This window comes from Copidosoma floridanum, unplaced genomic scaffold, assembly GCF_036245765.1.
Source record: "Copidosoma floridanum isolate Cflo_tuat_1 unplaced genomic scaffold, Cflo_Japanese_pri ptg000012l, whole genome shotgun sequence".
NCBI classification, from domain to species: Eukaryota; Metazoa; Arthropoda; class Insecta; order Hymenoptera; family Encyrtidae; genus Copidosoma; species Copidosoma floridanum.
Genome location: NW_028321889.1, coordinates 7,020,001 through 7,046,966, shown reverse-complemented (window position 1 = coordinate 7,046,966; position 26,966 = coordinate 7,020,001). Strand labels below are relative to the sequence as shown.

The window sequence follows — 26,966 nt, the reverse complement described above, 5'->3', positions numbered from 1 at the left end:
CGAGAAATCCTTGGAAATGAACTTGCTCAGCGCGCGTGCATTACAACAAAATATTATGTATATGTTACACCTACACCCATACCTGTATATATATACCTGACGAGTGGCAGGGGAAAAAAAAAAAAGCACACGAGAATTGTTAACACGTACACCATAACGCGCTTTATTGTGGCTGTCGTTGACCCAACTACGATTTCTTTTTTCTATATGCACATACTCGGCATATTTTACAACACGTATAGCTCTTTTGGTTTCAATTTTCAGATATTTACGCGCATCTTGTGTTTAGCTCACAAAGATTTCTGGCTGTTCTTTCTGTATATCGCCTGGAGCACCGACAGCGCCGACATGGACATCTTCACGATCTAAAACGATCAACGATACATCATTTTTTTGTTTTTTGTTTTTTCATCAAATTATAAAGCATTATATAATGCATTAGTAATAAAAGTCCTGTCGTAGCGGAGTCGCGCAATGCAGTCGTGCAACAAACTTTTTGGCGTAACAAGCCGAAAGTTCGCCCGCAGAGTGTATAAAAGTATGGTCGAGAAAAAAAAGTTTGTTGCGCGACGCGATGCAAAGTGCGATTGTAGCCGTAAGACGGGGTTAAAGTATACTTGCCCTCATGAAATTTTGCAGGGAGAGAACGTAGATCTTGCCCGCGGTTATGGCCAGGGGCTTCTGGGTCCTTTGGATCATGAAAATGAGGTGGCGAGCGAGCGTCGGCTCCAAATTTATCCAGGACGATTGATAAATGGCCTCGTTGAGCAGTTGGCTCTGAAACGACAGACGCGAGTTGGTGGTACATGGGTTCAGGGGAGGAGGGGGAGTATACGAAATTCAATAAAAATGCGCAAAAGTGGGTTGGCACTTTAATTTCTCTTGTTTCTCGAGAAAAGTCGAGCGAAACGCCGCTGGGGTAAAATTTATCGCGTATAGAGGATTTTTATGTATGTATGTAGTGTATACGCCTCCCTGCGGCAAAAGCACGAGCAGACTTGGCCAACGGCCAAGATAAAAAAAAAAAAGTCACGAGAGTACGCCCGACTGCACAATACTTTGCTCGAGGAGAGCTTTTTACGCTTCTCTCGTCGCTGGCCGATTTTCTCTTTTTCGCGAAAATCCATTGGCACTCGCGGTACAGGTACCCACGAAAGGAAAAGAAAAAAGTTTGGCCACGGCACAACCGCTACGAAAATAACATATTTGAATCAAAATACTACTATTTGCTCATTTTACGTGTAATGTTTTTTAGTATCAAAGTATATAAATTCCAATAAATGGAACGAATGCATAATGATGTACAATAGGTCATAGTCCCCCTTGGCGTGACTCGTTATTCGTACGGCTGTAAATTAGTCGCGTCATCGTATACAATACACGCAGTATAGCAAAAACTTTAATTCCGGCAAACGGTCACAAAAAAAAAAAAAAAAAAAAAAAAAAAAGCCAACGACAAATCTGAATGTAGTAAGTATACACTCGAAGTGACTGCCAGCCACCTGGGCGCACGTATAAATGACAAACGAATTCAGACCCGTTTGGATGACTGATGAGTTTTGGCCAAAAAAAAAAAAAAAAAGGAAAAAAAAGAAAAAAAAAAGAAAGGGAATCGGTAACAAATGGTCAAGTACAAGTACAAGGGACGAGAGGGGAAGTCGAGAGCGTCCGAGCGAGCGAGGTCGAGATTTCCGAGGTGCGTCCATACACCTTCGTACATGGCTTACGCCGGTGACGACTTCCTCCCGGGGTAGGTATATACACGTAATACGCCTTACGCGGGGGCCAGCTCGTTCCGGCTGGCCTCCTCCTACTCGAGGTGTACACGAAACAGAGCCCGCATAGGTACGCAACCTGCAAATAATACGAGCTCCCGGCTGCCGGCCGGTCTATATATATGTATATAATTGCCGGCTCGCAGCGCACAATGTTATACATATACGATGTATACGTACGTAATAAGGTACACACTCGCACCTCGTGCGGTTGCGACAGTGAACCTCGGCGATAACTCGGCTCATTGCAAGACCGAGACATCGATTCATTTAAAGTAAATGCCAAAAGGGGAGCACCTAGTGCAAGTAAGTATACTGGAGTATAGCGTATGCGAGTGTAATTAAAAAAAAAAAAAAAAAAAGAGAGAAAAAAATACCGATGGCTACCACGGTATAGTGTACCCGATGGAGTGCGAGCGCGTTCACCTGTTGATAGGAGCGCCCACGCAGCCGCCTCCTACTGTATTCCTCGAGTATTTTTGTATTATTATTGTTGTGCTTTGCGTTTTTACAACGAGAACCCTGATATGCGAGTATACATGCGGCACCGCTGCTGATTCACATCCGAGTTGTTCCACGCGCCTGCCTCTCCCTCGCGTACGAGCTTCGGATTTTTCAAGTAGGAGCATCTATCGAGGCATATATATACATACATATACGTAATAATAATATGCGCTTGGCAGTTGGTCAATGTGCATTGCGGGCGATTATGCAAAAAGTATACAACGTTGTAAAGCTCACCACGACGACTAGCTCGTTACCCGGTTGGCAGTAGAAGAGGATCTGATAGAGTATCACCGGCATGCAGGCCACGTACGCCATGAGTTCGATGTCTCGATTGCTCAGTGACTGGAAATTCGACAGCGAAACCAGAGGGATGATAAATATGTGTGCAGCCTATATATATGTATATGTATATGTATTGCGTGCACGTGCGAGAGGAAAGAGATTAAGGAGGCGCGAAAGTAATTAACTCGAGGAGGGAAAGGAGAGAAAGAGGAAGAAAAAGAAAGGCGTAACCCACCACGATCAGCTTGAAGCCATTGGCGCATAACAGGAGGCAACTCACGAGCAGCTGTTGCAAGCTCGAGCCACTGAATATGGCTTGCAGGGCACGGGCGTTCCTTGGCGAGCGTCGGAAACAATGAGGACAACATTTTTTTTACAAAAAATCAAGGTCCCCCCGTCCCCTCTCTTTCATACATGTATATTGTATTATTATTTGAGCACTGCGTGCGATTGATGACGATCGAGCTGCGGGTATGGCTTTCGTGGTTGTCGATCGCGCATATGCCACGTACACGTGCGGGATGTATATATTATACATGTAAATCATTACCTGATTTCCATCTGGTGGCGCCGAATCAGCGCCGTGAGCTTGTCCTTGGCAGACAGGCTGTCCCTGCCACGGCCCAGGCCCTCGAGGTCGTTTTTCAAGATGCGCAGTTGTCCGCAAAAGTGGTAGACGCAGACCAGAAATATCGAGTCCGTCGAGTAATTGGCCACGCTCACTATCAGGCCCGTGACTATCTGTTTCTCATTGTCATTCGTACATTTATGGAGATGCGTTTGACTGACGCTATTTCGCTGTATATCTGTGAGTGTCGATGCCTCGGAGGATGGTACCTCGTCTTTCGAGGTTGAAATAGGTATACCAGTACAAAAGCCAATGTATATTCTTTGTCGATTTATAGGGTCAAACCAATTTTGATCCCGCAATTTTTTAGTTTTTATGTTTTATCAATAAGTACAATATTAGCTCAGTGTTATGAGTGTAGTTTTATCGCTATACATATTTTTTTTTTTAACTATTCATGCAACAGTCAACATATTTTTTTATTTTGGAAAAAATTATATGCTTATGAGACAAGTGTTAGTTTGTCCCAATCTGTCAAATAATGTTGAGTACTGCAAAACTAGATTTTAGTTAGAATTTAATTACAGTACGGAGAAAAACTGACGATACAAAAACAATAAATTTCGTCCCGAGGGCGCAAAAGTACTAGTTCAGCGCCCAAAGGGTACGCACACTTTGGGCCCGCTAACTTTCGAGGATAAAGTTCCATTTTTCGTTTATATGAGTGGCGTTATTTTTTTTTTTTTTTACGGGCAAAAAATTCCGATACTTTTCAACTTCAAAAACGGCATACCACCCTTTTTGACGAATAGGCACGTATAATGGTAAGTATAAAATGTAATGCAAGTCGCACGAGAAGCTCACTTACTTGACCAAGATAGCAAAGCCCGTAAATCACGTCTGAGTGTCGATCAAAGTAGTACCTGCCGAAAAACGGGTACTCCCTGTCGCGCGTACTTTTCCCCGCGTTGAATATCGGCACGACCATGTACATGATTGCCGTGAAGAACGTCATGTAGCCGTACTTGATGCTGTAATTCCTGGCTCTCGCTGATGCATCGTACATTATTTTCTTGTCCTCCACTACCCGCGTTTTCATCGTGTTGATCCAATTGGTGCGCATAACTTTCAAAACTACCTTTTGGACGACACAAAAGATGTGACAACGAAGCGACATGTGCAAAATACGGGTGTTAAGAATATACCGGACCTCGAAAACTTGCGCGGATATCAAAAAGTTGGACAGCTTAAAGACGGTGGCGATTATGTAGACGTTCGACATGAGGGTCTCGGTGTACGCGCTTATGTCCCCCCACAAGCAGTACATGTCCAGCCACTGCGGGACCATCACGAAAAACATCAAAAAGTATATGAAAACCAAATGCACGCGCCTCAAAAGCGCCGATGAGTCTTTGCCACGCGGCCAAATTCCCACCACGTGCAAGCCCAGCCTGTTGAGGAAGATGCGCTCCTCGTACTCCCGAGCAATGCCCGATTCCATGATCTCTTCACTCCCTCGGCCCTTTTGCACTCGATAAACGACGACAAACAACTGCGCCGTTTCCCAAGATGACGCAAAAACCACCACCAGCCATCGATCCGTCTTTTCAAATATTCTTGCGACATGTAATCCACTCTCATTATTGTTTTTTCCACCGGGGGGGGGTGGTTATTAACATTTTTTTTCGGCCATACGAAACAGGGGTTATTAAATTGTACTTACTTACCCGCGCGTAGAGAGAAGATAATCGTCGGGCGACGTACAGGCGAAGCCCTATACGCGACGCGTGTGTTCGGGGTAATTAATGCAGGCCGATGTTTCCTAGAACGACATCCAAGTGGCTCATTGATCTCTCGTGGCTGTTTTTCCTTCTACCTTTACTTGGCAGTGTGTATAAGAAAATTACAGATGCAGACGTACTCGTAGGTACATATACCTGCCGTTGCTCTATCATTACACCGAGTAAGTACGTAATATACCGTTGTTTATACTTTGTGTTGTCAAAAAAAGATTTTCATAGCCCCTCCCCCCGAAGAAATATTAAATCGTTTTTCACGCTACAAAAAAAAAACTTGAGAGTGTCAACTGTCCGTTCGACAGATACATGGCAGGTATTGTTGGCGTAACTGATGCGGCGGTCGGAAAAAAAAAAAAAAAAAAAAAAATTGATTGATCGGATTAGCCGTTAAGAGGGCAGTGGTCGATGGTGATTTTATTTTTCTCCTGTGGCTCGAGTATACACTCGAGTATTTGTCTCTTCGACGACAGTGGGCATTCGAAGTGATCCATCGACGCAACAGCGGCTCAACAATGACGCAGCCCCCCAACAGAGAGAGAAAGAGAGAGAGAGAGAGAAATGAAGCTTTAATGCGTGAATTCGCGTTCGCTCGAGCGAGCAAAGAGCCATCTTTGTCCCACCCTCCCAGAGGTCCTTTTTCATTCCTCTCCCTTTCTCGAAGGGAATTATGCTATGGTCGCCTGGGGAGCTGCTCGGGGCGACCGAGATTTGCCCAGCCAGCAGAACGAAGCAGCCAGAGTGTACACACAAGATGTGTAACTAGGGGCGGCGAGGGGGGATGAAAAAAATGATGCTCGTATACGCCACTGGTGTGGTATTTAAATAAATTTATTCATCTACGTTTAAAATATTTTACAAGGTCTGTTTTTTTTTTTTTTTTTTGTTTGTTTTTTTGTTTGTTTTTTTATTTACAGCGCGGAACATCGAATTATCAACATCGCTTGATTACGTATGAATATATCATTATGTACACTTGGAAACTGTTTGATTTTTCAAAGTCAATGATGATTTTAATGGTTAATAATAAACAAGGACTGTCTAATTTTTAATAAAAAATTAAATTAAATTGAATTAAATTAAGTTCAATTCTAATCGCGATTATTACGAGATAGCTCGTGAAATGTGTAGATATAGAAAAAAAAAAAAAAAAAAAAAAAAAACAATGAAACAAGTAATGATAAACGACAGTTTTAATTTGTACTGGTATATAAATTACGTCCACGTCATAGTACATTATATATACATGAGACATACTTTATTGCTACGTTTTGTTCGAGTAATCGAGGAGTTTTTGGCATGCGGTACCTTGAAAGGAAAAAAAAAAAAAAAATCAACTAAAATACGTAAATAAGAGATGAGGGGGTGTGGTGACCAAACAGGAAATGAGGAGAATTGACGCGCGACCGAGTACGGAGCCCTTTAATTGAGCATATCACTAATTCGTATCTATTTCGTCGTCATAATCATCTGCCCGCGCATGAGGGTTCGAGGCAGATTATTATACTCGTTCGGGTAAGTAAATAAATTAACGGAAAATGAACCAAAAAAAGAAAACCATACCATTTTTTTTTTTTCCTCAATTGGTGAACGACTCTTGAACGGGACCCAGGAATAAAAAGGTCGCCGCGGGCAATCACAAATAGTTAAACTTTCGTTTGATCTCGCCGCTGATCACTTTAAGAAAAATAATTCTTTGATCATCGTATAACTTTGGATTTTAGAAAGAAAAGAAAAAGTTTCTCTCGTAGAACCCGCACATCGAACGAAACAAAGGGGCGAGGAAAGGTTAGGTGCCGCCGGGTTGCACCTGCTGGGTGTAGAAGCCGAACGGCTGGGACTCATTAGAAGCCTTGGCCGAGCTCAAACTGGGCTGATTGGCGGCACCGGGCTTTGGGTGCACCCGAATTGGCACCGGCAGAGCCATGGGCGTCTTCTTCTGGTGGTGCGAGTGATGCGACGAGTGATGCCCGGGCCCATTGGGCTTGAGCCTCGGCCTTCCCGGGCCTCGCCTCGTGCCCGACATCGACTTGCCCGACGAGCTACCCGCCGTCATCTGCGAGTAGTGGTGATGACGGTTATGGTGATGGTGGTGATGGTTGCTGTGGTTGTGGTGCTGTTGCTGCTGCTGCTGCTGCTGATGATGATGTGGGTGCTTGTGGTGCTGATGTTGTTGCGGAGATCGATGCACCACCTGCTGGACCACCGCTGGCTGTGGTTTTTCTGGACTGCTCGTCGACGAATCCGATACGACTCCTTAAACAAACAACACCCGGTTCCCAATTTTTTGTTCAACAAAAATAAAAATAAAATAATTCATTTCACACTACTACTTCAACTTTGAGCTATTTCCATATGATTTGGGTGAAGCTTTCAACCGTGCAAAGGGCGTGATAGCCATTTTATCGAAAGCACGGAAGAGAAAGGAGGGCTTTTTATTTTACATCGATGCAGAAAAGGGACGGAGGAGAGGACACGAAGAAAAAAAAAAAAAAGAGAGAAACGAGCCCACCGAGTAAAATAACGTGTTCCAATGCGCGTGTATATATACGTGTAAGATTGGCGATGGCTTGTCGACGGCGTGCCTTATCGTGCCAGCCGACGACGTCGTCGACGACATCAGCTATACGAAGACGCTGCTTTCTTCGATTCCCATTCTTATCTCTCCCTTTTCCGACCTTCTTCCTCCCATACTCACTCACTCCCCGTGCATAAGTAGCCCTCCTTCCTATACAGCCGCGCGGAGAATGCAATTTTCATGTCTCAAGCCCTTTGCCGTTTAGCCTATCTGCTCCTATATACATATACTTACACCTTTTCCCTCGAAAGTGAATTTTTTGCTCGGGTCTATATGACTTCTCGCGTCCCCCCATGCCCCGCCAACTTTTTTTTTCCCCCTCTCCCTGCCCATTATCTCTGTTTATTTATAAGTTCTCCAAGGGAAACGCACGCGTGCGGGCAATCGGCCCGCATATATACACATATACGTGTAGAGAGAGAGAGGGAGGGAGCCGCGAAGGCGAGTTACCGAAAACTCGAGAGGAGAGGATCGATCGCAGCTGCCATCAGGCTTTTGGGCTGCACCTGCTATCTGTACTCAAAGACGACAAGACCCATTTTCTTCCTTACATTGGCCCTCTCTGCCGTCATCGTCCGGCAGCTCGTATATACTTAATATATTATAATCTTTACTGCGCGTGCCGGCTCGGTCCATTTTTCACTTTGAAAGTGTACCCACTCGCGCCTTTCTTTTACCTCGGCAGCTCCCTCCCGAGTCGCTTTGTTGCCCTCCACGCGATAGGTTTCTCTCGAGCGCGTTGATACCGATGCGATTTCACTGGTAATCGGAATCGTTAATTGATACAATTTTGATTGGCACGCGCGTTACTGATGTTGGGCTTTTTTTTTTTTTTTTTTTTTTTTGTTCCAAGGGACTGTCCAATTAGGGCGCGCGAGTCGAATTAATCGAGCTTATTTTTAAACGTCGCGTTAATTGAACATTTATTTTATTTAACAGAGATCCAGTGAAAAATTACAAAAAGGACAAAAAAAAAAGAAAGAAAACCGCTTACACACACACACCCCCCCCCCTTTGAAAATAAAAGTAGGCATCACGATCGTTTCGTGCCCATCGTGAAATATGTATCTGCCCATATACCCGGTGATAGGTGCTCTTCATCTTACGAGGAAGGGGAGAACGGAACAATGAAGACAAGGGGAGACCCAGAAGTCGCGAAGGGGGGAAGGGGATGAAGACTACGAGCGAGGGAGTGAATTGGTCCACGAGGTCGATCGAACACATGTGCTCGCGAGGGAATTTCACCAACCCCAAGGATATACGTGTCTCCCTTCCCCTCGGACCCCAAGGAAGCGGGGGGAGGCGCAGAGCAAGTGCTGCAAAAGGGACCCTTCGACGAGGGGGGAGAGAGAGAGAGAGAGCACCCGCGTTGCCCCAGAGAATTGCGCCACACTGCGCGTACTTAAATGTACTTATGTGCCCTGGAATATATGTACGTATTGCGCCCTGCTCCCTCGTCGTTTTGGCCCGAAAACGCGGGAGAGTGTGAAATCCTTTCCAACTGTTGGCTTTTGTAAAACGCTCCTCACTCCTGTGTAGTATATCTACCTACAACAATATACGATGGGCGAGTATACGCCGCCTCCCTTCGTTTTTTTTTATCATTTCGCAACCCACTAGTCGTGCATCAAATATGGGCTGTTGGTTTTACACGAGTACTCGAGTTCCAAAGTTGTGAAGAAAAAAAAACATTCGAAACATTTTCTGTTGTTTTTTTTCTTCACTCCACGTCCAGAAGGTATATTAATTTTTTACAATCTACTCGTGATCACTTGACCATTGCGAGATGCTTGAATAAAGAATATTTGTGATTAATGTTGATAATTTTGATTAAATGATGAATTGTAGTCGTAGGAAAAGTAAAGAATACTAATCAAATAAGAATGCAGGTTGGATTTATTGGTGTACATGTGTGTGGCCCACGTGCTGGAGCAATTTACAAAATATACCTACATTTATAAAAATTATGAAAATTTTTAATAGAATGGAGAGTAAAACTGTTCTTATCTCAAATATTGTGTATCCAAGTATGTGTTACTCACCGATCTTGGAGTCTGGTGAGTTCGATGTAGCCGGGAAGCTCGAGGTGGTCGTCGTCTCCGTGAAGGAGGAGCTCGCGGTGCTCGTTGCCTTGGTGGCGTTGGTCGGGTGCAAGAGCATCATGCTCCGCGCCTTCCCACCGATGGGCCCACCTCGGCGAGAGCCACGCGGCCTACCACGTTTGCTCGAGCCACGCATCGACGACCGCATCCGGGAGTCCCCGAAGGCAAAGTGCCGCTGGCGGTGGGGGTCCGAGGAGACCGGGCCGTCCACGTCCACGATGAGGGCTTCGTTACTCGTTTCGTCCTGCACAGTAGATGCAAACTCGTGGGTTTTAATCGAAAGCCACGGCTGGCGAACAAGTTTATTGTTGTTGTCGAGGAACTTGTTATCGCGGCCATATGAATATACTCGAGGGAGAGCCGCTGCCGCTCGCATGAACTCGGTGGATGGATTAATTTTCGACATTCCTTTTTTTTTTTTTTTTTTTTAATAAGCCAAAGCTACCTACCGTCGCGTGACGCCTTCCCATTAGCTTTGGGGAAGCGCAACTTTGAACACTTTTAAACTACTGTGGTAACAACTTACATTTTTAATTTTACTCCAGATAATTAAAATATGCAAATAAGCCCAACAATGAATTTCGAGCACGATAACGGTAATTAGATGAAGCTAACATGATACACGCGATAGCTAATTGACTTTGGCGTATGAACAACCGTACAGTTCATATTATTCAAATTCACGTCGGTATTTCGTAATCATCGAAAAGACGTAACAAGTAGGTAGAGAGGTGATTTTACGAACCTCGGATTTTGGGCTATGGAGGCTCGACGACGACTGCAGCCCGGCGAAATCGTCGTTCGCCAACGAGTTCTGGTGATTGCTGGAGTGATGCTGAAAATTCGTGGACTGCGTCGAAACGTCATGCGAACTGTCAAGCCCGGCGTCGACCTCGTCAACGCAAAGTTTCTTCGCATCATTCTGTCGGGTAATGAAAGCGGTCATTATGCAAAGTATACGTACAATGAAATAAAATGTAAAGGATGGCCGAGAATGGAGAGAGGGAGAGAAAGGAAAAAGGGAGAGATAAGGGCTTGGGGGGCGGCCAAAGTGAGCGGAGAAGGGCTGTTCTCCTGCTTACCTTGACCGGAAGCGCGGTTTGCTTCCTCTTCCGGTCCCTCTCCTTGTGGTGTAGGCTCGCCTCGGTGCTCGCCTTGGTTCGGGCCTCCTCGGCGTGCTGCTTTCTCTCCTCGCTCCGTTGGCTGTCTGTAAAACACACGAACGCACAAGCCGTAATGCGACGTTATTCCTTTCATCCTCGAGGGAGCATATACCGCTGACTCTTAACGCAATCAGTTTTTTTTTTTTTTTTTTTTTTTTTTCTACTCAACAACTTTGATTTCAACTCGACGCTTCGAACCTTCCGAAATTTCATTAAAACCGACGAGTGGGGTACGTTGCTCGCCAAGTTACACGAGACCTGTTTACCTCGAGAACTTGTAAATATCGAATAATAATACAAATAAAGAGGATAGCTCCGATGAGGTAACGCGCGGCGTCTTGGGTTTCGCTTCGGGGAAGCGACGCTGCCCACTTGAGGCGACACGCTTGGGGTGTCGGGTTGCCCCTTCCTCCCGATCTGACACGCGCGGCACCCGTCTCGATACTTTCCTTTCCGGCCGTCCCGCACTTTTCGAGTATCGAGTAAAAGAGAGCATCCACTTACATCTCGCCTCGAGCTCCTCGTCGTCGAGCAGCAGGGAAACCACCTCCTTCGGTTTTAGCGTATCCGGCTTGAAATTGCCTCCGCTAATAACCATGCGCTGTATCTGTAACGTAACAAGCCGAGCGAGGCACATTAGTTGCTAATTACGTATTTGGGTGACGACAAGTTACGTGTAAACCTGCTCACGCGACTACACTAATGTGCCAAGTATAGTACTTGTAACGTACCTCGCTCTTTTCACGGGCTCGTTGCAGGATGCGCTCCTCTATGGTGCCTTTGCAGATCAGTCGGTAGACCGTCACCTGCTTCGTCTGGCCCAATCGATGGGCTCGGTCCATCGCCTGTTGGTCTACGGTCGGATTCCAGTCGCTGTCGTAGAATATTACCTGCGAATCAAGCGTCGTTATTCATCATCATTAGCTGACTCGATTAGCCTAATTTTTACGAGCCACTGATGCGCTTTTTATTGTTTTTGTGCATTTCCATTTCGTTTCAAGTTGGTAAGGTATACAGCAGAGCTGCTATCTAATTAAGAGAGTTAAAAACGGCTCTGAAACGATGGAGGAAGTGAGCAGTATACGGTCGTTGTGATGCCGAATTTTAAGTTTTTCGGTTCACAACCGGCCGAGTGCACGTACCGTGTCGGCGGCAGTGAGGTTGATTCCCAAGCCTCCAGCTCTCGTGCTCAGCAGAAAGACAAATATATCCGCCCTGAAACGCAAACGATCAAGATTTTTTGTTTTTGTCCGTGCTCTCTTCCGGGCGAAAGCGCCTTTCGCTCGTTAAGCATTTTTTTTTTCATTTGCTCGTTACCTTTTCTGGAAATCTGCAACCATATCTCGGCGATCCGAAATTTTGGAGGAACCATCCAACCTCATGAACGTGAATTTTCGATAGTACATGTACTCCTAAGGCATAAAGTGTTTTTACTCGTAACAATACTTATATGCAGTAGGGCATAATGAAATATTTAATTACCCACCTCTAGCAAGTCTATCATTTTCGTCATCTGGGAGTAAATTAAAACACGGTGGCCCTGCTCTTTGAGCCGTTTGAGAAGATTATCCAACACGGACAGTTTCCCGGCGTCCGTCACTAGCGTCTGTTTATCTAGAAAAGTTAATTACAATTATTAAATTTTGAAGCATCAACGCGTGTAAGAAAGTTTGATGAAAACAAAATTTATAAATACTTTCATCAATTGGGTTGTCTATAAAAATTTATGTTAATTTTATTAAGTTTCAGAAACGGTTACATGATTAAATACATTTGTCACTACTAAAACAAATTTAATCACAATTTGAAAATTAGTTTTTTTTTTTTTTTTTTTTAATTCCTAAACTTATTGTTTGATCCTTTAGATTTTTTAAAATATTTTTTTAAAGAATTGTAATTTCTTACTGTGACGCACTAAAAACTAATTTATTTATCATTTTCACTGTCTTGAATGCTTAGTAAAGTGTATGAAAAAGATTTTTGTACCCAAAATTAGATTTCGATACTTTTTTTAGAAACGTACGTTAATAAATTTTTAAAGATATAGCAGAAAAAAAAAATTATTTTTCATCAATGCAACGTAGGAAAAGTATACGAAATATTTTTTTCTTCTATAAAACCTTTTTAAATGCAAACTTTAACATCTTATCAAGAACTCCAAAACGTAAAGTAGTGGAAGTTATGTCTATAGAAAAGCTGGAAAAAATTTACCTGGTACCAAAATGTTAGACCACCCCTTCGAAGGCTTGCAGGCTGTTAAACCTCCAATTTGTTGGTAAGAAAATTGCGTCGGAAGGACAGATCGTGCGTGCACGTGACTTGGTATATTTTCAGCTAATTCGCAGCCAAGCCATAGAAGTCTTTGATTAAATGCATCTCCGCAATCTTCCTGTCTTTTCTGTGCTCGTGCAGCCGTACAATGGCTAATGTATATTTTTCTGGAACTGGCTATCACCTACAAAAACCACGCAGAATACGGATAAGTCTAGACGAACGTCTAAAATTTCAGACTTTTGTAACAGTTACCACAAACCTTAGGAATCGTATCAGAAAGAAAACGAGGCATCATCGTCTTTTGACAATGCCTTAAAATCTGTGGTCTAGGAGTATGTGGGTGTTCAGGCAACAATGGAATTTTCATATCTTCACCTTGCTCAACTTTTACAATCAATTTTTGATGTTTTATCGGTTGATTCGCTTTCTTGCTACTACGAAGTATTCTATGGGAGACTGTCTCTGGCATTGAATGAATTGAATGAGTGACATGAGTATATACAGAGTTGCCAGACGTCATTTCTCTCGTAAATATCAAGTCACTGCTCATTTCAGAAGAAATGTTGAGTTTCTCTGTTAAAAGCCACAAAATGTTAGGAGGTATAGAGCTTGGATCTTCCAACCAATCTTCCCAGTAACGCTTCATGTTCTTCATTTTTGACAGCTGCCAAGCATTGAATAATCTAGAATGGGTGATAAAAACATAATTTAATTTCACAACTATCTATTTGCCATACAAATTTAACTTCGTTATTACCTGAATAAAACTCCAGTAATAAATATACTATTCAATTCCATAGGTGACACGTTAATGAATCGAGAGAATGAAAAAGTTCCCCTTGATTCTATATCCTCACCGTACAGAGCTCGACAAACATATTCAGTAGCAAATATAAAAAATTTATTACGCAACAAGTGTTCTTTGGACGGTACGTACGAGCATAGTACATCATCTTTGTACAACAAAGATGGCAAGTCTAATAACTGCGTTCGCATAAAATAGGGTGATTTCGCATCTCTACGTTCAAACAGTTCTGGATGATTGCAGACCTTGAAGAAAAAATTAATGTTTTTCAAAAAATTAACGCATAAACTGGTAATTCGAATCAATAAAGACTTTATCACGTTACTTTTCGAAACTGCATGACTAGATTCATTAAATTCGAAGTAAAATTTTTATCATTAACTATGCTATCGCCAACGGAAAAATGAAGTAGGTCTTCTATTCTGATTTTTTTCTTCAAGGCTAAAAAATATTTGTAGTAAGTATCACTTTGGATAATTCATTCACTTTTTCGATTAATGATAGTTATTTTACCCTTGTAGAGTAACTTTTGTCGAGTTGTAAGAGGACAATACACCATAATTTCAATCTTATCCGACAGTTCGTTTTCTACGTCCTTTTTTATCCTCCTTAACATGAAAGGTTTTAAAATCATGTGCAACCTTGACAGATGTTCTAAAATACAATACGAATTAAATTTTCACATTTATTAATTTATGAAACTAGTTTCATCATATCAACATACTTTCATCTATGCCCGTTTTGTTTTCTGCGTGACTTTCAATATCTTTGGAAAACCATTCATTAAATTCATCGTGGGAATCAAATAAAGAAGGCATTATGAAATGCAATAGCGCCCAAAGTTCAGCCATACTGTTTTGAATTGGAGTTCCACTGAGTAATAATCGATTTCGACAATTAAACCCCAACAAAAGTTTCCACCTCATACTGTAAGAATAAGTTAGTGAAACGGTTCTCTAATTAATTAAAAATCTTACAATATTTTTGCTTAAATATGTACATACCTGCTTGTACTCTTAATAGCCTGTGCTTCGTCTAAAATCAGGTACTGCCACTTAATTCTATTAAAATATTTATAATCGGAAATCACGAGCTGATAACTGGTTATTACAACGTGGAAGGATGCATCTTTAGTATGTAAATCTTTTGTATCCCAGAACTGTCGTAAAATTTTTCGTTCTTGAGGATTACCCCAGTATGGTACAACTTTGAATGAAGGAACGAATCTGGCCATTTCCTGTTGCCAATTGTGCAACGTTGATGCGGGCGATATTATTAAAAATGGACCCCAAACAGCTAAAACAGTAATAGTCATTAAAAAATAACTTGAATGGAAAAATCATCAGAATGGAAAAAAAAGAACTTACAATATCTTTCAGCAATGTGACATAAAAAAGCTATCGACTGTACAGTTTTCCCCAAACCCATTTCATCGGCCAAAATTCCGCTGATACCCTAAAAAAAAGGACACTTTTTCATAAGAAAACAGTAACAACAGCAAATTTGGCATAAAAATATCATCTGACCTGATTGTAAAGATGAGCCAGCCAGTTCATGCCCTTTAATTGGTATCCTTTCAAATTTCCTTTAAAAATAGATGGCTGTGGATGTTCCGAATTTTCTGGAGTATCACTCAAACGTAATTCTTGATTTGTTGAGGGATCAAACTGACGCGTTTTCGCTCTATCTTGATCAAACGCTTCCATTGCATTTCTTTTGGCTTTTTGCTTCATAACTTCACTAAAATGCAAGATGCAAAATTAACAAACTAATTTTCAACAGTCGCTTCAAATAAAGTTCCATGCAAACCTGTCATAATCATCCATTCCAGCTAATCTAGGATTTTTTTCCTCGTCCAATTGATTTAAAATTCGTAACTGCTCTTCGGGAGATGCTTTACCCATTTTACGCGACATAAAATGGGCATACAATTCTGTTTGAGTGATTAAAAAGTTTAATTTCCTCTGCTGCCGCTTTGCTTCGATCAATTCAACATCCATTTTTCGCTGTTCTTCCGCTTCCTTTTCTAGTCTTTTTCTCGTTTCTCTTTCAACGCGATCATAACGCTTCCAGTATGACTGCATTTCTCTAGTCAACCTTTTTTGCCTCCATATAGTTTCCTTCATATTTTTTTGGGACTAAGAAAAAAAAAATTGAGGATGAAAAAGATTTTCTTCAACCCACAGAATGTAAGAAAATAAAAAAAAACTTACCAGCATAGCTTTTTGTCTCCAATATTTCATACAATGCTGTGCTACTCTTTTACAGCTAATGAGCATTTCTTTATGATTATTGGTTTTAGCTCTCTGAACTTTACCAAGCTCTTTTTTCGACATCATCATCCAAATTTTTCTTCTTCTCATCGCCATAACTTCTGGACTTTTTGTATTATGTTTCTTTTTACTGCGTCCGCGAGGTTGATGTTTCATAACCAACTCCATTTCTGATTCATCCAACTGATCTTCTTGGGACACTTTCTTATCTTTACACTTATCAGAATGTTGATTATCCTTCAAACCAAAGTTAAGTTAGTTTTAATCTCATTTGTGGTACTTGTGTAATGTTCAATAAACAATTTAATAGTCACCTGATTTTCATGAGAATCCTCATGGTGCACAGCCTTGTCTTTTTTAATTTTAACAACTTTTTTTTCAGGTTTCTTTTCTTTCTTCTTTTTATTTCCAACTATAAGCTTCTGATGTTCCAAAAACCTGTCGTGGTTGGATAATAAACCTGACCCATAATACTGATACTGTATATTCTGCAAATTCCAAAAAAGTATATTTTTAATGTACCACATTATTGACATTACAAAAAAAATACACATGATGTGAATATTTATAAAGAAACGAAAATTCCTTACGTCTGGTTTTTGATAAAATCGGGCTTGACATTTTTTTCTCAGTACGTGGATTTTTAACATGTCCTGAAAATCTTCTTCAGTGATAGACTTATCCGAACTCGACTCTTCTGATGAACTGTCAGATCCATCGCTCATCAATAGATCTTGCAACCAACGTCTCTCTTCTCCAACGTTTTCAAAATTGTACAAGCGAAGTTTGTTATTCCTCTTTTCTGGAACATCAAAAATTCATATGAATGCACGCATAATTCATAAAAGAAACACAAATATCCGTTAAACAAATCTAACCTTCTTTCAGTGATATCAATTCATCAAGATCTGCATCTGATTCGACCGATTCATCATCCGAAGTATCTTCTTCATCGTCATTGTCGCTGAGACAAAATTTTTGAACATGAGAAGAGCAACAGATCAGTTACATCTCAACCAACACATAAAAATAAAAGTGCGTAGTACCTGATTTGATCCTTAAACAGTTCATTAACTTGGTGCAAGTAAGGCTGTATGTTTAAACTTCTTTCCAAACGCTGCAGATGCAGTGGAGCAGCCATCTCAGCTTCCAGCCCCATCGTCTTGGCCCGGTCAGTCATAACACTCTGCTGAGTCTCTAAAAACACAAAGCTCAGCATGATTGACAATTCTTACACCAAATAAACATCAAGCAAATGCAACGTATAAACCATAACGACAGCCAGGAAAGAGAGGAAAGAAATTCTATGGAATTCAGTGACACTGACACAAAGATGTGCGCTATTAGGTAGACAGTAAGTGGACTAGTGAATCGACCAAATATCGACTTGGACCAGGCAAACAGTAGGTTTGGTGCGAGCCGATACAAGGAAGTGAACACTTTGAAAGACCGGCAAAGGTGATTCAACGCGAGACGGAGAATGATTTTTCCGTTATGTAAGGCCTGCCAGCAGATAAATAATTGAAAACCACACAAGCGAACACACGTTTTATTAAGTATTAACAAGCGTGGAGCGCGAGAATACGTGAGTGAATATACATGTACCAGGTTGCCGCGAAAGCACTTTTCCGACGGAGGTGGACAACATCACGCGCACACACTTACACACGACGAGGGTTGCCTTCGTGCGTAGTTTCCCCGGGTTTCAAGCAGCGAAACTTCTGGGCGCGGCCGAGCGCAAAACTGTTAACCTCCGAATTACATCGGGACGATCTACACTGCCTACAACGAGCTGTTGCGACGCGTGCATTTGCCGTGCCATGATATCGTCCGCTGCCACCATGGGCACCATGTTTGTGTTTTCAGTAGGTGGCGCTTGAGCTGCGCTGTGTTTTTTTTTTTTTTTTTGCTTGCTACAAAAACCCTGACGGTCACAGTTCCAAGAACGAAAACGCGATTTGCTTTTTCTCGCAATGTTATTTTTTTTTATTAATACTTATTTGTTTTTCAACTAATGTTTTTACGTATACGTGCATGAATTTTTTTCTTTTTCTCTTGAAATAAGTTGTTAATAAAAATTCCAATTTGAATTGCTTTCGTTTATTCTTTGCTGCTCACTATTTGTAACAAGTGCGTATAGATGTAAGTACTATATTTTGTAGAATACAACTTTTGTTAACTGCATCTAAGCTACATGATCATCACTCTTGCTATACATTGCTCGCAGTAGAGACAGAAAAGACAGCGATGTTTTCAAAATCTGTGCAAGTAATAAGTATTATTGTTAACTACAAAAAATAATGATCAGCTCTTTCCGAAAATGGTTTTTTCTGTAAAAATATATTGGCAGTTGAGGCGTTATTCGTACCTTGGTAAAATTCGTCAAGGAGAGCACGAAAAACTTTCCAGCCGTCATTTTCAGGGGACACTGGGACCTCAGGATGATCAGGATTATTTTTTTTATCGACACGGGATCCAAGGAGCACCAGCACGCCTGGTACACGGCACTACCGATCGCGGTGCTCTGAAACACACGCGTGAGTCAATTAGCAATGAAATAAAAATTTTTGCGTTTTCCTCAACAAAAAAAAATAAAATAAAAACTGCACTTGTTTGTACTTTACTTGGCAAATGATTTCTTCTCCCGGCCGGCAGTACAAAAAAATCTGCAGAAGCGCCACAAACAGGAAAGCAACGTAAATGAGAAACGCCAAGCTACGTTCGTTGAGCGCCTGCACGTTATGTGAGACACAAAAGCGTAAAAATTCGTGGAGGAGAGAGAAAAAACACAAGCCATTAGCGGATACCGACAATTATGAGCTTGAAACCGATGACGCATATGATGATGCAGCTGACGAGCAACTGCTGGAAGCTGGAGCCTTGGAAAATCGTCTTGAGTTTTTGCGAATTCCTTAGTTGAGGCATCAACGAAGCTCATCGTTATTTTGAACAAACGCAAGGAAGGCAAAGACAAATTACACCATACGGAAACAAATTTTTCATTTACAAAAAAAAAAAAAAAAAAATTTGTTCACACTGATTACCGAATTTCTCGCTGGTGTTGGCGCACAAGCTCTGCTATTCGCGCGTTTGTGTTGTTGTCACCGATCCGCTTCAGGTCGTACTGGAGCATACGAAGTCGAGCGCACGAGTGGTACATCGCCACGAAGAAAATACTGTCCATCGCGTAATTGCCCGTGCCAACGACGATTCCAGACATTACCTACGCATACACGACACTAGGTTCGCACGTATAGAAAATGATTTTTTTTGTTTGTTTTGTTTTGCGCGTCGAATGTCGGGAAAAGTGTACCTGAAGCGCGTAGCAAGCGGCGTAGCAATAGCCGGAGGACCTGTCGAAATAGTACCAGCCAAAGAACGGATACTTCCTGACGCGCAGGTCGTCGTGCTGCAAGCCCGTGAAAGGCGACACGAAGTACATGAAGGCGGTCGAGTACATCAGCAGCCCGTAGCGTCTCGTGTACGCCCGAGCTTTCGCAGCCATCTCCAGCAGTATCTCCCTGTGCTGAGGCTCGTGGCTGGCCATCGTTACTTTCCAGTTGTTCCTCAAAATCCCCATCACCTCCTGTACAATGTATATGCTTATTGTGTATCGTGTATGTTATAGCTCACTGGCACGAGCCGTTTTCACAAAAATAATATATATTTTCAGTCAGGGGCGGCGACACCACAGCTGATTTTTTAGTATATACATGGAATTCCATGTCAGAGAGGAGCGTGAAACAAAAATTTTTTGTTAACGAGTGGTGGTTAATGGCTTGTATCGGTAAATAACAAATTTAGTATCGAATTATAACTGTGAATGTTTTATTGAACGATTAATAATAGGTGTATCAGAGTTTTGAAATTTATAACCGATAACAATATTAAAACGTCATTTACGCGGTCGTATAATTGTACGTTAATTCAAACTTTTGCTGATGATTCAGGATAAATACTATGTAGTTCACGCCAAGATACCGCGAGTAAATTAAACACAATTTAATTTAATTATCAAATTAATATCAACTGTAAATCTAAAACATATATAATATTTCATATCACATATGACCGCAGAAATATTCAGAAAGTTCACCTACATAAAAGACACGATTGTTTATAGTTTTTTTTTGTTTTTGTTTTCTTTGGTAATTAATTTTTTTTACTTTCACGCCACACGATTCCAGACACGATCTGTGATATTTTGATGATCTTTTTTTTGTTCTCCATCACCATAACCACAAAACGCGTTTGACTTATCGGTTATTTATTTTTCTTTTTTTTTTTCTTTTTCAATATACGTTGCAAAAGCCAGGGAATGCTCCTCACTCGAAAAAATAGTGTATTGTCATCCCTGAAAATAATCACACGTACCACGCTGTCGCGTAAAATAAATGTACAATCTACCTCGAAAACGTCGCGAACCTTGAGAAAACACCAGAGCTTGAGCAGCGCCGTCACGGTAAAGACGTTCAGTACAAAAGTCTCGGCGTTCGCGTCAATGTTGCCCCATAGGATGTAAAGGTCCAGCCACTGCGGTATCAGCAGCGAGAACAAAAAGCCGAAGAGCACCGCCACGTGGACCCTGTGCGGTAGTCCCCGGGTCCTCCGGCACTTCCATATACCCAGGAAAGTCAAGCCCCAACGATTCAAGAAAGTGTAATCGTCGAAACTGATGGCCGTCTTCATCGCCGTGCCGGTCATTGCACATCTCCCACGCGACTCCCGGGAACTGCGAGGGTCTGGAACACGACGTTCCATGTCGGCTTTTCAATTATTATTCCCTTTGTCGAGCCCGTCTCTCTCATTATACCCAAAGTATCGTAATTGCAAGCCAAGCAAAATTACCACTCTTCGGCTTGTCATTAATTATGTCGCGGCGTATCGGTTGCAAAACAGCATCGGTGGATTATTGATGTGCGACCGGATCGATTTTTCGCGGGCTATTTCGAAGCTGTAAAGCTCAAGAGGAGGTGAGTGGGCGGGTTGGGCACAGGTGGCGCCAGCGGTACCGTAGCGCCAGAATAAAGACAATCACAAATGTGTAGTGTTGTTCAGCAGGCGATAGCGGAATAAACGATCAGTTGCACACGGAGCGGTATCGTCGATTTGCTGTATATATGGTATATGTGTGTAAACAGGGGCTATATATTTATACACATATACATGCGCAAGCCGCAAGGTGTGCGTATATAGGTATTGAGATACAAGAGTGCGCGGTTGGCCGCCATTTTAAGTCGGTGCGCGTTAGCGGCTGAGCTGTGTGTGCAGTGCCCGGACGAGGAGAGACTCGTAGCAGTTAGTGTGGCTGTCTGGCGCGCCGTGCCCTGGACACACCTGGTGTAGTTGAACTACAGCCGGTAGCGACGACGACGACGGTATTATTATAATACACGGAGTTGAGTAGTAAGAAAGAAGAAGAAAACAAAAAAAAAAAAAAAGTGTGCAAAGTGCCGCGAGTGTGCGGCCTGTGTGAAAAGAATAGGCTTCCAGTGGGTGGACGAGGGCAGCAAGTATAAGCTCGAGTATAGTAACAGCGTCGCCATTGCAGCGTGCGCGTATTACAGGAGGCACCGGGAGGCCGCCCTGCACCTGGACACGGAGTACCTGCCCCCCTCGATCTACCTCCTCCCTTATTCGGATCGCACTTTTTTCGCGTAAAACCAGTGATCGTGCGACTACGTTGAAACATCATCACCCTCGTTTCCTCTCCTCCTTCCTTCACTCGTTTGCTGCTACTCCTTTCTGCGAGCGCCCCGGAAACAGGAGCACGTGCGCGTGTGGCAGCCGTGCTAAAGCTGCACTCTCGAGACCATCATCGAGGAACACCGTGCCCAGAGAAAGAAACAGGTCAGTTGTTATTATTATTTTTTTTTTGTTCGTTCCGGTGACAAAAGTTCGACAACCTGTTCGACGATGAGTCCCAGCCGGCTTGGTTTTGTCGCCCAACGCAAGTTCGGGTCACACGCAGGAGCGCTTGTGTTGCCTTTATACCTTCGTGTCCCTTTTTCCATCGTTCGTTCGTTCTTTTGCTCGGCCGTTCGCTGACTCCCTCGAACTCTTCTTTTCCCCGTTTTTTACACACTTCATTTCCCGCTCAAACTAAATCCCCGGATTCGTGAGTCAGAGTGCGGTCTTTCGCACGTTCTTCCTTTCTCCGCTTGTTTGCGAATCTTCTGCAAATGAATAATACGTATATGTATTGCGTGTAGTTTTAGGATGTTATTTTTTTTTTTTTTACTTTTATTTGTATCTAAACAATTTATATCAATAAGCGCTGCTTAGTTGCCGCCTGCGATAGCAGAGTCTCGAACAGATAAACAGTTATTGCGTTATAAGTTAGCCTTAAGAGAGTTAAGTACCCCTGGTGTCATTGAAACCGAAAGTTTAGAGATGAGTACGGAAGCGGCCTCGCATCAAAATGTTTTACTCGCTAAACTGCACGTATTTATGTACATAAATAGACACTTGTGTAAAACGGAGTCGTGAACGGCAAGAAAGTAAATATAAACAAAGCGCGGCTAGGGATACGTACGCGCATGTGTCTATTAACATATAATACGCAGTACATGGATTTAAATATGCATGCATTAAAAAGTCGTGCACGCATGTATATAGGTATATTTTATGTTGAGCACGTTTCCGAGAATCAAGTCCCGACTCGTTGTGTATACTCGTATAGATGTCGAAAGAGAGAGAGAGAGACAGCGGAAATACGCCAACGACTATAGTGTGCGAGTGCTATTGCTGCTGACCGCTTGCTGCTTTCTCCCGCGGACTCTCAATTATCGCCGGGGGATTTCGCAAGTCGGCCGGCGCGCTGTGTGTTGCTCCTATCTCCCGTATATGTATAAATATATCTATACGTAGAGATACCGTCCGCAGCAGCAGTAGCTCGTGCATGGAAAACGTATAGCCGCGCGTCCCGTTGATGTGCAAAGTGAAAGGGTCGCGCACATATTATTACATATATTATACGCACGCACGGTACTTGCGTATGAAAAAAGCAGTGAAGAGAGAAAATCGGCGTATGGAAGGAAGTAGATACAGCAACAATGTATACATGTAGCGGCGAGTAAGATGATGCGGCCGAAGGTGGGGCAGATAAATGAATGATATTCCAGAAGCGTCCCTCCATCATCGTATTCAGTCGGCCCACAGCGTTCGCTCTCGTACAAATACATATATTATATACTGGTGTAATATACGTGCCTTCAATGTGTACGTGTATTGGTGAGGAGTAGCGGGCCGACCGAAGGTGGTGGATGTTGTATACGTATCGCCCTTACTTATCCCAGTACGCGAGAGTTTCCCTGTGTGCACGTTCGATCGAGTGATTTACGAGCGCGTGCTCTGCGAGCGAGCCAGAGTTGAGAGAAGTTGATTCTTTCCCAACTTTTTAAAATGATCCAATCGTATAGACCGAAAACTTTTCTCTCGCTTTACTGTCCCTCTTGCAAGCGCGTGCTAACTCCTCGCCTCCCCCCCCCCATGTATCCCTCGACAAGCAATTTTTTTTTTTTTTTTCCTTTCCTTTTTTATTATCCTTGGTTCTTTTTGGTTACTTTTTCTTTTCTTTCTCCCACTTGATAATCGAAAAATGAGAAACTTTTCTGTCATCCTGGGCTCATCGTCCTGCTCGACGTAAACATACATTCATTTGAATCGGCGATTGTAACTGCTGTACTCGATTTAGTTTTAATTTCATTGTAAAACTGGTTAAAAAAAAAAAAAAAAAAAAAAAAAAAAAAAAAAAAAAAACGCGTCTCCAAAATTAAAAGTTCGTAGCTCCAAAAACAAAAAGAAAAGTTGGAGCAAAACGCGAGACAATTTGAATGTATGACGAGTCAGTCCAGCTCTGAGGTAAACATCTCGTTGAAAGAATCGTGTAAATTTTTCCTTGATTAAAAAAAAATAGTGGGAACGGGAGGGAGGAAATAATTAAGAAGAGGAAAGTGCTCGCTCGGTACGGAATTGTTTGGCTCGCACTGTCGTTTAGCTCGGGTCTTAACTTTGGAGCAACAGAAGTTAGACGGCGAAGGAGAGCGAAGCCAGCAAAAGCAATGGTCGTGGTTTCGGCGTCTCTCTCTCTCTCTCTCAGATTGTATGGAAGCGCAGCAGCAGCGTCAACTTAATGAAGCCAAGAGTTCCATAGGTACACGTGTTGGAGGCCAGGTTTATCCAAGCGCGTGCGCACGTGCGTGCGAGCAAGCATTATATATTTATATTATGAATAGCTAATCTGCCATAGCTTTTATGTTTTCTCTCGCTCGTTGTCTCGCAGCATCGGGACGAAAAAAAAAGAGACAAGACTCGCGTCTTGCACCTTTTTTAATCCCGATTATTTTTCCAGCCAACTAACCAACCATCAGCCTCCTTCGACATAGTACGAATGCCTGTGCATCAGTTCTCGTTTTGCAAAATAATAATAACCCTATATATTAAGTATATGTACATGCAACTTTTGCAAAGTTTTAAATGCGCGCGAATAAGGTGCACACTGCATATTATATTTATATACCTATATGTTAGCATATGTACGCGCAACAGCACACGGACGTGTCATGTTATATGTGCGGTATTTAAACGTACTCTCGTTCATTCTGTACATGCAGGTATACCACGCGGTAAACTGCGCATTACATATATATATATAAATACTATACGACAGGACTTACGTAATTCGCGCGCGCCACGAAGGAGCACCCTCCTCCCCCCCTTTGCCCCTAAAACTCCGATGTTCTCTTCTGCAAATCGCGCTCATATGTATACGTACCTATACTCCATAGCAGTCTGTTCTCTCGCTACTTTGCTCGCCGCGCACGACATACGTACCGAATACATAAATATGCCGCGATGTGCTCTGTCACATCAAGTACATATATGTATATACACAAACGCGTTACTCTAGTGCAGTGCAGCGTGTGCGATCTACATACATTGAACCGTATGAATGCATGTACATACTCAATGCGCTTTGACCCGTATATTCCAATGGTCGCATTATGTATGCGTGTATAATACCCCGCACCTCATGCTAGTTGCAAGAGAGAGAAACGGGTGTATACATATAACTAGAACTATACTCCAGGTACTTATACCTGAGGCCAGTAATAATAATACGATACACGCAACGCTCGTTTTTCTCGTGCTATATAATTTGGTGCACTTTGACGCCAATCCATTATGATGATGATGTTATATTAATGCAGGGAGAGTTAAATTTCCTGAGCAATAAATAAAAAGCTGTTGCTCGTTTCCAATTAATTTGACTTGACACTGTTAGAAGGAGCCTTAAGTAGTCGTGTTTTTGTTTTCAAAGATTTCGGCATCCCCTTGCTTTTTCTCTCTCGCATTGTCCTTTACGATTGGTATGTATACGTGTGCGCGCTTGCAAGCCCGTGCTCCTCTCCTCGAGTATACTACCTACAACATAGCGCACAGCCCGCGCGTCCACTCGTGAAAGTTTCGCGGAAGCTCGGGAGAGTAGGTATATACAGTTAGTAGCCGAGAGTTTGGGCAGGTTTGTAAGTTGGAGCAGAGCCAGTCGACCGGGACCGACTTATATTCCTTTGCTCGTTCGTCAGCCCCACGCGTACACCATGCTATTAGTATACAGTATAGTTATTGGGTACACACATCTACGCGTACATATACATACGCCACGTATATATATATAGGTATCGGCCGACCGACGTTGACGCTCGATTAAATTGCTCGATAAAGTACATATATATAGGTGTATGTACCCTTACACACGCGCGCTCTGGAATTCTCTTCGAGCCACCTATGGCTTTTCATCCCGTTTCCCTCGATATTTTCGCTTACCCGCTGCACACGCGAACGTCGCACCGACTCGGACTTTTGTCTCATCGGATTTTTTAAATATCGATTGTTTCCCCCCCCCCCCCCTTCCAAGCGTGTACGCGTTACCTGTATGTGTGTACGATGCGCCTTTCGAGTGTCGAACAAAACAAGTTTCTCCTTTGTTTTTCTTTTTTCCATTCAGTGTAGATGTTACACAACAACACGTCTCGTGTGTGCATATACACTTCTAATACATTGTTATAAAATATGTACTCGTAATGAGCTTTCTTTCCGCTAATGAGAAGTTCCAAATATTCGTCGATCGTTAACATTATGTTTTCCAAAGATAACGGTTAATCGCTTCGAAATGAATCGGTCAAACTTAAACGATAAAAAAAAACTCTTGTTCGAGAATAACGCGCGGTACAATGCCCCAAGGTGTAACTTCCGAAGATTACTTTGTGTACAGTTATAGTTCTTATCTTTCGTGTCAACACCACGTAGTTGAAAATTTTGTTAATACTTTCTTTTTTTTTTTTTTTTTTTTTTTTTTTTTTACTTTACTCTACGACTGCACAATCTATATAATATACCAATAACGTGTGCATTACACACAAGCGCGTATAAGTACATCGTAAAGATAACGAGTTCGTGACGGGCGGCATCGAGCCTCATTAGCGCAAAAGCTTAAAGAAGCGCGTGAGAGGCTTTCGTATGGATAAAGTCGCGCGAAATATATAATGATACGATGTACCACCATCTCAGGGAGGTGGAGTAAGAGATGTTTTTTTTTTTTTTCAGTATGTGCACGCGGTATTATTTGGGAAAGGGTCGACGGGAGAGAGGGGATGAGTCACGGATGTATTATATATATATGCGGTGGTGGTGGTACAAAGTGCATGATGGTGGGTGGCGACGGCGGTGTTTTACCCCTTCCCGCCGATCTCTGGACTGGTGATGCGTGTACCTATACTATATAAATATATAGATGCACAGTCGCGCTAGCGGCGAACTTGATTGGGGAGAGAGAATTTCA

The 26,966-nt window shown here is 42.5% G+C and overlaps 4 protein-coding genes across 9 annotated transcripts in view; 1 reads left to right on the top strand and 3 right to left on the bottom strand.

Annotated features, from left to right (window-relative positions):
* Positions 1-290: 290 nt before the first annotated feature.
* On the bottom strand, positions 291-4,633 carry LOC106647879 (4-vinylanisole receptor-like). The gene is made up of 7 exons (XM_014364448.2): positions 4,343-4,633; positions 4,001-4,270; positions 3,115-3,305; positions 2,800-2,899; positions 2,517-2,624; positions 622-777; positions 291-365 (listed from the first exon to the last, which is right to left on the bottom strand). Exons 1-7 carry the CDS (start codon positions 4,631-4,633, stop codon positions 291-293), a joined length of 1,191 nt encoding a protein of 396 aa, XP_014219934.2.
* Positions 4,634-5,839: 1,206 nt separating this feature from the next.
* Ino80 (chromatin-remodeling ATPase INO80) lies at positions 5,840-17,900 on the bottom strand. 3 transcript variants are annotated; one of them, XM_014364486.2, is made up of 25 exons: positions 17,729-17,900; positions 17,170-17,320; positions 17,002-17,087; positions 16,714-16,925; positions 16,438-16,611; positions 16,064-16,360; positions 15,660-15,988; positions 15,377-15,590; positions 15,218-15,305; positions 14,855-15,146; positions 14,575-14,777; positions 14,364-14,504; positions 14,176-14,291; positions 13,803-14,095; positions 13,305-13,728; positions 12,983-13,226; positions 12,258-12,385; positions 12,089-12,183; positions 11,914-11,986; positions 11,503-11,661; positions 11,276-11,378; positions 10,691-10,815; positions 10,354-10,530; positions 9,549-9,852; positions 5,840-7,184 (listed from the first exon to the last, which is right to left on the bottom strand). In XM_014364486.2, exons 1-25 carry the CDS (start codon positions 17,769-17,771, stop codon positions 6,718-6,720), a joined length of 4,938 nt encoding a protein of 1,645 aa, XP_014219972.2. In that variant the 5' UTR covers positions 17,772-17,900; the 3' UTR covers positions 5,840-6,717. The 3 variants fall into 3 exon arrangements, with proteins under 3 accessions (XP_014219972.2, XP_014219973.2, XP_089446306.1); XM_014364487.2 differs by having other exon boundaries at positions 17,789-17,900; XM_089590180.1 differs by lacking the exon at positions 5,840-7,184 and adding an exon at positions 9,396-9,455.
* A 408-nt stretch (positions 17,901-18,308) lies between these two features.
* Positions 18,309-20,827, bottom strand: LOC106647881 (odorant receptor 13a-like). The gene is made up of 7 exons (XM_014364449.2): positions 20,531-20,827; positions 19,437-19,709; positions 19,168-19,346; positions 18,935-19,034; positions 18,748-18,855; positions 18,492-18,647; positions 18,309-18,383 (listed from the first exon to the last, which is right to left on the bottom strand). Exons 1-7 carry the CDS (start codon positions 20,825-20,827, stop codon positions 18,309-18,311), a joined length of 1,188 nt encoding a protein of 395 aa, XP_014219935.2.
* A 410-nt stretch (positions 20,828-21,237) lies between these two features.
* CtBP (C-terminal binding protein) overlaps positions 21,238-26,966 on the top strand; it is a 21,957-nt gene continuing 16,228 nt past the window's right edge. For 2 of the 4 annotated variants that reach the window (XM_023389140.2, XM_014347825.2), the window contains exon 1: positions 21,239-21,973. The gene's annotated coding sequence lies outside the window, so the exon portion shown is untranslated. Of the gene's footprint in view, positions 21,974-26,966 lie in introns of all 4 variants that reach the window. The other 2 variants (XM_014347829.2, XM_014347830.2) reach the window with 2 other exon arrangements.